The 12131-nt window shown below is 41.3% G+C and overlaps 1 protein-coding gene across 2 annotated transcripts in view; it reads right to left on the bottom strand.

The window, feature by feature from the left end:
• Positions 1-1348: 1348 nt before the first annotated feature.
• Positions 1349-12131, bottom strand: part of wwp2 (WW domain containing E3 ubiquitin protein ligase 2) — a 52619-nt gene continuing 41836 nt past the window's right edge. For both annotated transcript variants that reach the window (XM_084059724.1, XM_084059725.1), the window contains 8 exons: positions 9971-10130; positions 7877-8010; positions 7557-7697; positions 6948-7068; positions 4577-4681; positions 3769-3865; positions 3257-3329; positions 1349-2338 (listed from right to left, as the gene is read on the bottom strand). In XM_084059724.1, the coding sequence (XP_083915850.1) occupies positions 2239-2338; positions 3257-3329; positions 3769-3865; positions 4577-4681; positions 6948-7068; positions 7557-7697; positions 7877-8010; positions 9971-10130 (931 nt within the window). In that variant the 3' untranslated portion in view covers positions 1349-2238. The remainder of the gene's footprint in view (positions 2339-3256; positions 3330-3768; positions 3866-4576; positions 4682-6947; positions 7069-7556; positions 7698-7876; positions 8011-9970; positions 10131-12131) is intronic.

The raw sequence follows: 12131 nt of genomic DNA, 5'->3' as shown, positions 1-12131 counted from the left end.
TCACAGGTATAATTATAGTAGAGGAATATAAAATATCATTAGACACGTCTCAGCAGTGGGATATACAAATAAACATTTCTGTAGTAGGATATACTTCTTAAAGAAGTGGGTCTCAATCACTTATACCAGCTCAATACATAAGATAATACACTATACACATTCTAAAGTATTTTGCTCATGCCCTTTCCAGAATGTCTTAAAAAATATGTTTTCTAAAACCTTGATTTGAGAAATTAACCACTGGACTTTAAAGGGAATACAACTCAACTAAAGAATATTCTGTTAATCCCATGGTTGTGGACAATCTGCTCAATATGAAAAAGTCTCTCCTGATGTCAGAAACTAGAGGGATAAATCCTGATATCAAGAGGTTGCAAGCGGTTCCATATACAGTAAAATTAATCGGTGATTGACTTTGTGAACCCAGAGAATGCTGGAGCTTATATTATATATCCACATACTGCAAACCTTATGCGTTTTGAAAAAGAAAAAGAATAATTTCCAGTTATTCTGGGAATTCAGTTATCTTTACTAATCACAGGTGGTTTCGATTTTCCGGCTGTGGAAACGTGCCGTCCATGTTTACAAATGTATTTGACTGCATTAGAGTATTGCATATATTACGTATATTTTGTGTTTGATATCTGTATTCTTCTACAAGATAAAGTGCTGATGCCTTTTATTGCAGGTGTAGTAGTACAGGACAACTCCAGAACCATATCAGGAGGTCGTGTCGGTGTGCCCAGCCACGTATGGACCGCTATGTGCTATAAACGCCGGCGCACTGGCAAGTCCACTGCCTCCTTCTCCTTGGGCCTGATTGGTCGCAACGGCGGGGATAATGATGCCATTCATGTGTTGAGCATATCAGAGCTCACAGTGAGTTTACAACTGTTGTACAGGACTGCAGACATAAAGATTTTCTACAGAGACTGCCCATGCTCCCAGCGCAGGTCAAGGTTAATGAAAGAGAGGTTACAGGCTAGGCTGAATGTTCTAAGATAAGAAGCTTCATGTGTTAAAAATGAAACATACAGTACTGTTTCTCTGCTGTTACCGAGAGTGAACACCATTTGTTTTCAAGTGGGGTTAACAGTGCAGGGTGATTCGAGATCCCACATAATGTATCTCATTGACTTTTATTTTATTTTTAACTTATGTACTGACAATGTAATACCCTGAAGGGCCCACTGACCTCCTGAATGTCATTTTATGAAATGTTGCCAATAAAATACCTATTGTACTTTTAATCACTTTCCGTCTTGTGTGGTGTCAGATTACTTTTATAACATTTTATACATGCTGAACAGTAATTGTGTGTTTATTTATGAAACTGCTTCAATCAGTGTTCAAGATTGGAATCTCATTTATTTTAGCTATGTACAGGAAAGATGGTGAATTTCACAATTAACAGAAAATAAAAAATAAAATCACATCTCACCTCTCTGGCCTGTTACAGAGATACACCAGGCATCACAACGTTACGCTCTCTTTCTCTCGCTCTCTCTCTCTCTCTCATATAGACACTTATTATGCACACACAAACTTTTTCTCTCACCCAGTCTCTCATGCACAATCACAATCTCTCTCATTCCACTTTAAAATGTCCATTTCTCTTTGATAGATATGATATATTGTATTTGCATGTAGCTGTGCTGTCATTGCAATTTGCTGCTGATATTAAGAACTATGGTCTTGTTGACTGTATTTGGCGCGTGTCTAGGCAGCCTACGAGGTGGGGTCAGAGGGCAGTAGACGGGGACTCTAGTCATATATAATACTTCTCTGCATGATCCATCCGCTCACTGACATGCAAACACACACGCATACACACAAGTGTACATTCATGCACACGCAAACACTCACAAACTTGTAAGCATATATTCACAATGGCAAAGATATTGTGCATGCTCACACGCACATATATCCACACACATCCATCCACAAACACGCACACACACACACACACACACACACACACACACACACAGAACCCCCTCTCTTGCTCTATGCCCGTGTCTCCAGACTCCCGGTATCCTGTGGTTCGGTACTGTCTCCCATACAAACATCATCCCAAAGTGAGGGGCTAGATGCACAGATGACGGGAGATTTCCTATCTCTGATTAACAAAAAAACAAACAAAAAAAAAATGAAGAAAAAAAACTATCCCAACATAATTCTTCTCTCCCCATCTCTCCTCACTCCAGGCCCTCTGTCAGCCTTCAACATCTCTCACTCTCACTCCTGTCCAAACCCCTCTGTCTCCTCGATGGCAAACATGAGCTTCTCTCTCAGCTGCTCCAGGCTTCTGTAGGGAGGGAGGTCCAGACGGTTGAAGCTGTGGGAAGAAGGCAAACAGCAGCATATTATTACAGTAGGTGGTGACCAGTGGTGGACAAAGCACTCAACCCCAGTACGTGAGTCATAGTATACAGTGCATAGTCCTGGTCAAATGTTACCCAACTGCAGTACAAGTGAAAGTTGCTCTGACAAAGTTAAATCACAATGTCAAAAGTACAATATTTGTCTTTGAAACATAGTGTAGTGAGTCATAATATCAAAAAATACAAATAATCAAGTAAAGTAAAGACACTCAAAAAATGTACTAAGTGCAGTACCCAAGTAAATGTACTTCGTTACTATCCACCAGTAGGTACAGTATGTGGTGATACTGTAAGGTGAGCACAACTGGCTCACATTAACTTAAGCGTCAGAAGACTTAGTTAATTCACAAGCTCACAATGCACCAGCTTGTACACACACTGACTATTTTCACAGCCCAACACTGCCGTTCGAGGTGTAGAAATTAATAATAGTCCTTGACTATTTTTTTAATCTTCGCTTATAACGACATGCCCAAAATAGGGACGCCAGAGTTAATTTATTTTTTTCAAATTAGTTGGCATATTTTTCAACCTTCCTACTTGTTAACCAGCAGGGTAGTGATCGATCTATTCTATTCCTAAAACGACAGACGAGAAATTAAATGGCTGGTGGGATTTGGAATTCATTTGTGACAATGACTCAAGCCTAGACGCAAGCTAAAATAGATCTAAACATGAAATAAAATCAATGAGTAGATAAAAAACTGCCTGGGCCTTGTGGTTATTACATAGGCTACATATAAGTACATTGTTGGTCATGATAAGTACATTTTTAAATATTTAAAACAATTAAAAACAACTGAAGTTGACCAATGCTGTGCATCAATATAAGGAAGAAGGAAAAGACAAAGTGCTAACATGTTGGCACTTACCAGGTGTGGCTTCTTGGAAGCCAAGTCTCCTTCCCCACTTTGTCTATACAGAACTTCTGGGGACCATTACTTCCTGTGCAGAGAAACATACCATGGCTTCCAATCAGAAGTTGTATCTCTCAAGCAATTTTTTCCAATATACATTTGATACTGCTCTATATGTATTCAAACTTGTATTTATATTATGTCAGTGAATTACTTGCTACATTTAACCACATCTTTTCTTCTTTTTGTTAATAACATGATTGGGACACAAATCCACATTGCCTGAGATAGAGCTTTAGTGATTAACCACTTATTCCTATTCTGGGGAATATTCTGGGGCCAAAAATAGCCGATCTACAAGCTTGTAGATGTAGATGGTGTAGATGGAAAACAGTGGTCAAAATACAGTTCTAACTCACATCTGTTTTTACTAAGAATAGAGGGTTTAAAACTTTAAGTGGTTAACTTTGAGAAGTGAGGAGTTCCAATAAAAGAATTTTGGAGTGGTGAACATCACTATTCATTACCTATGAGTTCAGCGAAGCCACCAACAGGCAGCCGACAGGTTCCTGTGACAAACTGGAGAAGACGGATCCTCTTCTCATTGTCCATTTCCTTCACCACCTGCAGTAAGACATCCTCTCATTATGCTACAGCACATATACTGTACAATACATACTGTAAAGAGTAACAATAGTAGTAACAATAACTCTATACTGTTCTCAAACCTTTTCATGTCAAGGACCCCCAATTAATACGTTTTAGGATGCGGGCCTCCTTCAGAAAATAGTTTGTGCCACGGACCACCCATAAAGTGCATTTTTTTAAAAAGATTTCTTAAAAATAGCAGATGTATATTGTGGTTAACTGTTATGTAAAGCTATATATTAACTAATTTCGCTGGGGACCCCCTGGAACCCCCTCAAGGACTCCACTTTGAGAACCAATGCTGTACCTTCACACGTGTCCACGTACACGCTCGTGCCCACGCACACACACAAGCATACACAAGCATGCACGCGCACGCACACACACACACACACACACACACAGGATATTATATTTACAGAGGAGGATTGTGTTTGGATTGGGTTATGCAAGAGGTGTTTATAGAGAACACGCTTGCACATATGCACATCCATCACTTTGCATACACACACATACACAAGAGTATACACACATTATCTAGATGTGTGAATATAAACATGAACACACACACACACACACACACACACACACACACACACACACACACACACACACACACACACACACACACACACACACACACACACACAAACACACACACACACACACACACACAGAGTTGCGTACCTGCCAGAACCAATGGATCTGTTTGCTGTTCTTGGTGTAGTGTCTGTAGATGGTGTTCTTCTGCCAGTCTGCCAAGTCAATCTCCTGCATGCCACACAGCATCAGCTAGAAGAAACACATTAGACACAAGCTCAAACACAAAGAACACAATATTATCTCTGTCGGGTGGAAACCTTGTATATCCAAAACCGTTCCTTTTTCATTATTGTTTTTAAAACATTTAAAAATAGTGAAAATAAGCTCACGTTGTGTGAGCTTCAATTATTGGAGCATTTTCACAACTTTTGGAGTATTTCCACCCCTTTTGTGTGACACGCTTTAATCCTTTAATTCATTTATGAAAAAACATAAAAAGTTGAAATATGGAGATATGAGTTTTCTGCCCGATACCAGCTAATAGGCAGATAAACGGACACAGGGCCAGAGGTAAAAAAAAAAGGCTTGCATAAAAAAGAAAACATGATGGAAGCGTGCGAATCATGCCAGAACAAAGAATGGAAATGAAAGATATACAAGATGAATGCTGGTGAATCAGACTATATTAGTCGTAAGAATAGACAATTATAATCATTTATGTGCTGTGGAGGTCTAACGTATTCACGTTTTCACTGCAATGCTATGCTACACTGAACGATTTGATTAATTCACACACCTTCAACAGGAGAGTTGGGAACTAATTAGCTATTGATAAAGTTCATGGCGTAGTGTTGTAAGATGTGGCATATAATTAACTGGCCAACAGTTAAGAACAAAGAACAATTCTAGAATAACAATGTTCTGACATCATTCCAAGTGACTCTTCTCTTGTAGTACACCGTAAAATCCTCAGTGTTATTAACTCTGAGAGTGTACCCATTTGGTTACATTTGCAACCTTTCTGAGTTGCAAACGGATAAATTAACACAGAGGATTTTTACCATGTATCAACTGGAAGACCAAGGATGCCAGGAAGACAAAGCACAGAACCAAAGTACAAAACAACATTATTTGGTACGTATCACACAAAGCATAAGCTGGAGGATCAAACAGAGCCACAACCACACAGATTAGAGTTTAAAACCCTATTTGCTGTATCCCACCCAATTATGTGGTCACACATCACAATTAGGTAAAGTGCACCGCTTATGCATGGACGCAGGACCGCCGATTGTTGACGGGACTAGAGTATAATTAGGTCCAGTGATGATCAAACCGCCCTCTTGTTAACACATTCCATGCCAGCGTTTAATCTCATAATGTACTCACCAGTGCCAGCGTTTTATTGTTGTTTTTTAGTTTTTTTCACGTCGCCATAGATCTCGTTAAAATCCTTAAGATTGAGCTCTAAACTGTTTGTTAACACAGCGGAGATCCGACTGCGTTGACCAGTGAAAACCCCATGCAAAACGGAATCGCCATCTTGTAGTTAGAACGGTTTATGTTAAACAGTGATCAGCGACGAGAAAAACTACAAAGAGAAAATGGCGTTTCAGTGTCCGCTTTAGAATGGAGGCCGATGGGATCGGCAAAACTGGATCGCGGATAATTCCGTTTCCGGCGGTGCTACAATGAAATGCGTCGTGTCGAACGAGGCCTACAGTGCAATGTGAACTTTAAAAAAAAAAAAAGACCACTTCGCGTAGGTCTACGCGATTGGCACGTGGCGGCTTTAAATAGGTTCGCGTAGGTCTACGCGATTGGCACTCAATGTGTTAAGGAGGGATGCTTTTGGATGCGGTTCACTGGTGTAAGAAGGACATTATCCGACGACTAGTAAATGTATTGTCTGCATCTCACTGCACCAGAAAGAAGACAAACAACAGACCTGAGTACTAACAGGATACTTCCTGCACACAACTATTGAAAAATATATGTTGCTGTCGGACGGAAGCCAAGAACCTGTATTCCAAAGGAAGGTTATTTTATTATTTACTAGTCACAAACTCTTTACTGGTTAAATATTTATAAGACCCACAGAATTAACAACTTTCAACCTGGCGTCGCTATCTTGGGAAGAAAAACGAATAGCCAAACTACAAGCTCACAACACATCGCATCACGACATGTGAGCTGAAAATGTACTTTTGTATTAGGCAGGGGGAATCATCACAGAACATGTATAGAATGCTGATAGTTAAAATACAAGAAGAAAGGAGAAATCAAATAGTCATCCATCAACCAGTATCAGCAATTTTTGTAACAAAGCGTAGCTTAAAAATGTTTAAATGCCGTAACATTTTGGAGCAGTAAGAATGAACACTGTTAAACTTTTGGCATCAGAAGATCCTTTTACTCAACCACTTAAAAATAACAGTTGTTGGTGAAACATAAGGGAAGTGGAAACTGACTGGTATGAGTATGAACCATTTCCAGACCCCCTGCTGCCACTCACCTCCAGCTCCTTCTCGTCAAAGTAGCGCAGCCACTCAAGTGGCACCACTTCATTGAAGCCATCCAGGAAGGCCTTGGTTTGTTCCTCCACGCCTCGGGTGAACCGCCAGTCGGTCAACAGGCTGACACATGGTGCAAAGAGACATACGGGGAGGGCGGGAAAAGGGAGGCAATGTGAAAGGAAGGAGGGAGGGAAAAGAGGGTGGGAGTGAGGGAAGGAAAATGGAATGAGAAGGGAGAGAGGTAGTATGAGAAGTCAGTACAACAACTTCTTTGATGTTCATAATGTAAAGTTACAGGAAATATGCTCCACCAAAGCTAAATTGTCAGTATATTGTACTGGATAAGTGTTCAAATTAATGTAGTAAATAAAGTAGACCTAGAGTCAAAGTGTGCAAGGAACTTGCACACTTGAGTGACAATATAAATTAGAGCCCAGCCTAATATGAATGTCAACATTGGTACCCGAGGGTTATGTCAGCTCCAAACCTAACTCAAGTTTAAATTTGGTTATTTCTTTAATCATCATCGGTTTAATTATTAAAGTGCAAGGACAGTTAGATAAAAAACAAAGTGGAAGGATGAGAAGAAAGAAGAGAAGAGGTCTAACCTGATGTACTCTTCCTTGTTTTCCTCTGTGACCAGTTCATTCTCTCCATCATCTTTCAGCATGTGTGTGGAGACCTTCCCTAAGATCTCCATGTCCTGAGCAAAATACAGCTCCACACCACACTCCTCTAGGCTGTTATCTCTGGAGACACACAAACACACGAGTACAGTATGTATATAAGTAAAGACATACAAAAACATATTCACACAGACTAAAACAATAAAATAAAATAAAAAAATGCACACATATTGCGTGCGCACACACACTGCACGCACACACAGACAGTATGTACATGCAAAACATGGTTGTGCATTACTTACTTGACCCACATGATGGAGTTATAGAACTCGGGGTCTATGGACTCAAGGTCTTTGAGTGTGGGTTTCTTGTTCAACATGCGCTTGTAGAATGGCAGAGTGAACCCTGTGTCGATGAATTTCCCGTGATACAGGGCCTGTAGAAAGAACAGACACAGAGGAGAATGGTTTAAATCCTATATCCTATGTTCCACATAAGCACTGCAAGACACTCAGAGTTAAAGGAACTGAGGATTTTGATGTGCATAAATACATACTCATATATACAGTATACATAGTCAACAACATGCTCATGGACGAGTAGTAACAAACACATACATATTAACACACATTATCTCCCGTATCGTCTTCAGGCAAGATTTATCTTTTCACTTAAAAATGTTTCAGGATGACAATTCATTTCAAGTTCTAGAGACACAATCTCAATATATTTTAAACTATACAAATCCTCAGGCAATTGCATTCCATCATCCTTTTACCTTGGACTACAGTGAAATACATGGTGTAATAAAATGTTAATGTGAACTTTGTGTGCTAACGTTGATAACATTGCCTATGCGAGCTGGGCCTCGTCTTAACGGAAGTACCGGAATTTGGCAGAAGTACCGCCCAAGGAAATGATGTTGAGGTTCTAATTGGGGTTCCCAACTTCCCATAAGGATAGTAATATATGGTATATACCCACACACATGCACACATGTGCTCGAGCATGCACGTACCCATGCAGGCACGCAGGCGCGCGCACGCACACGCACACACACACACACACACACACACACACACACACACACACACACACACACACACACACACACACACACACACACACACACTCTCTCTCACCCTCTCTGTGAAGGTCCCTGACACTCTCTAACCCCCAACCATGCTCAAACAACTAGCATCTTGCATCACAATCCTGTGTGTCTGTGTGTGTGTATGTGTGTGTGGGTGGGTGGGTGGGTGGTTGGGTGGGCGTGTGTGGGTACATGGAGGACGTAGTGTGAGTAGGGTGATTCATCCAAGCCTGAAGTGGAGGCTGGGGCCCGGAGGAGAGCTGAGAGCAGACAGAGCTGTTTAATGTTAAAACATCTCAGAGAGCCCAGTGTACCAACTCTCCAACAACAACACCGACCGACCGACTGACTCACAGTCTGTTCACTCACTGCAGCTCTAGTCTGTACAGTCCTGCACGTGCAACTCCAGAAACAGGATATGACACACACACACGACCAGTTGGACAGACAGATGCACGAGAGAGGAGTTAAGTAAAGCAACAGGTGTGTCTGATGCGAGTTAAGTGCGAGGAAACAACAAGGCGAGGCTCGACAAAGGGAAGAAAACTGAGAGAAAGAGAGGAGAGAGTAGGTGTGGCACTGTAGCTACAAACTTGGGAGAGACGAGCATCTTTATAAGGCGAGTCAGTGAAATGCATTTTAAGACTAAATATAGACCCTTGTTGGCGGGTGTGGGCTGGGTGCGGCAGTGAGGTCATTCAAGAGGGGGGTGGTGTTGGGTGGGGGTGTGGGGGGCTGGTAGTAGAAGGAGTAGTGGAGAGTGTTGGTTTTCCGGCCTACAGCTTGAGTTTGTCCCAGAGAGAGAGAAGTAGTTAAGCTTGGCAAGACAAGGAGAGGGGAGGGGGGGGGGCGTCCTGAGAATAAAAGACGTATTCACTTGTTTGGGGTGCGCGCACATCTGACGACGACTCATAAATATATCCATGCACACGAGAGGAGACAACACTTCTCTCTGTGCTGCTTGTGTGCTTAATGTTTTATTTTTTTAGGGGGGGAAAAAAAACACAACCCCCAAAATAACCAAACTCTCTGAACCCAGTTGTTCCACAACGATGACGTTGAACGGACGTAACAGGACAAACCTCGGCACACAATGTAAAGTTTATGCCGTCTTCTCATATCTCTGAAAAGGAAACGTCACGATCCCTAGAGTCCCTATTGTGGACATGTCATAATAGGCGAACATTCGGCGAAAATAGGTGAACATCCGATGAAAATCACGACAGGTGACATGACAACAAAGTGTATAGTGTTTAATGGTTAAGCTTGAGTTTTGGTGTGTTTTTTGGAGTGACAGGCTCACCATGGCGATGAAGCGACCGATGAAGCGGAAGTAGGTGAGGTGGTCTGGATTGATGGAGGAGGCGGGGTTGATCTGGAGACAGTAGTTGTTCTTGCCAGCGTACTCGAACAGACAGTACATGGGGTTCAGCACCTCGTGGGAGAGCAGGAAGAACCACTCTCTGGAGGGGAGAGGAGAGGAGGCAGACAAAAGGTATTAACCACTTAAACCCTATACTTAGTTGACCCTATTACAATGGGCTACACTAAATCTTCCAGAAAATAGCCATCTGCAAGCTCACAATGTGTTGATCGGCTATTTTTTCAAGTGGTTGGTAAAGGAAATTTAGACAAGGTAGAGCTTTATAGAGAGAGGCATGAAAAAAGTTGACAACAGGCAGCGAATGAGATATTCTCAAAAACTGCATTTCTAATAAGAATGCCGTCTGAGACAATGTCCCACAATACAAAAATTTGATAGCAAAGGGCCAAATGTGAAAATTAAAAATTAGATTATTACGTTTAGTTGCCATTGGTGAGAAACTAACAGGGTTAAATGAAAGTGCAAAACATACAATAACATAAAACATACAACAAATAAAATATATTGAGTAACAACAAATACAGACAGACGAGCAAAGAAAAAAAAGGTGAGACTGTTTACATGAAATAATGACAAAACATGAACATGAAAGACAGAAACAAATGATAAAAAAGCAATAAGTGAAATAAAAATAGAAACAATTATGTTATATAGGATAGTTTTTATATATAAAAAATACATGATGAAACACAAAGCAAGCAATGATTCTTATTACAACCTAGTGCCATTTGAAGCAAATACGACTGCAACAATCGATTATCTTTCTTTTCTATTGATTACTTTTACGATATTTTTTACTTTTTAAATTTTATTTAATTAATGAATTAATAATCTTTAAGTTGATAGTTTTTTACATTTTCACCTATAATTACATTCCCAAAATAGGGATGGATATTTTCTTTAATAAATTAATTCAATTAACGGTTGCACCCCTAGAAGCAAATGCAACTAATCATTGTGAAGTCAAATTCGAGTCACACAGGATCCAAAAGCAGAGGTCTCTCTGAATAGCAGGTTCAGCTTAAACAAGACAAATCAGGCCAGTCGGATCTCTCCCAGGTATTTCTAATATGTGTGGTATTTTGGAATGTCTGAGGACCCCAATTCCCAGATAGGAGCTTCAGAGTTAGACTGGGCAGGTTTTCCCGTGGAAGTAATGTTTCAAGATAAGCAGTGATAAGTAGGGTGAATGGGATAACGTGCACACAAAACATTCCACGTGTGTGAATGCCAAATTCACTGTGTTCCCATGTGCCATCTTATCAATGACTTGGCTCAGAATGTGTCTGATGCATACTCTGGGAGAGGGCTGTACCTCTTCAGAGAAACCGACATACAGAGAGCTGGACGTAACAAGTTAAGATTATGGATTACCTTGATAGAATACAGGCTGTCAGAATACCATTTAGGTTATGTAATGGGGTTTAGAGATAAATTAGTGTGTACATAGATAGACAAATGAAAATACACCCACACACACACACACACACACACACACACACACACACACACACACACACACACACACACACACACACACACACACACACACACACACACACACACACACACACATCATGAATGGCTTTTGACTGACATGAAGACAAACATATGTGGTTGTTTATAAACAAGGTACAATGGAAAAGCATTACATGGATTGTGGAAAGATGCATCTATCAGAAAGAATGAGAGCCCGGTCCACCACCACCACCACCAAGCGCTCCCCTGCCCTTCCCTCCCCGTGGGTATGTGGGGGGGAGGGGGAGGGTGTCGGACTGAGGTCGGACGGATGGACGGAAGGACGGAGGGACGGACGGACTGACGGACGCAGACACCTCCCAACATCCCGTCCGTGGTTCTACCCTGTGGTAGAACAGCATGACGTCACCTACCATAGGGTAAAACCACTGACGTGACACCGGAGACAGAGACACAACCCCAAAGAAACAACGAGAACAGAAAAAAAAAAAAACAATAAGCCCAACGACACATAAAGAGAGGCGGGACTGGAACTCAACAGATGCAAGTGGCACTACGATGGGAAGGGGCAGTGGATGGGTGGAGGAGGTGGGAGGGAGGG

Source organism: Gymnoscopelus microlampas (assembly GCF_963454915.1).
Source record: "Gymnoscopelus microlampas genome assembly, chromosome: 6".
In the NCBI taxonomy this organism is placed as follows: domain Eukaryota; kingdom Metazoa; phylum Chordata; class Actinopteri; order Myctophiformes; family Myctophidae; genus Gymnoscopelus; species Gymnoscopelus microlampas.
Note: the sequence above shows the minus strand (reverse complement) of the source record. Positions and strands in the feature narration are given on the sequence as shown.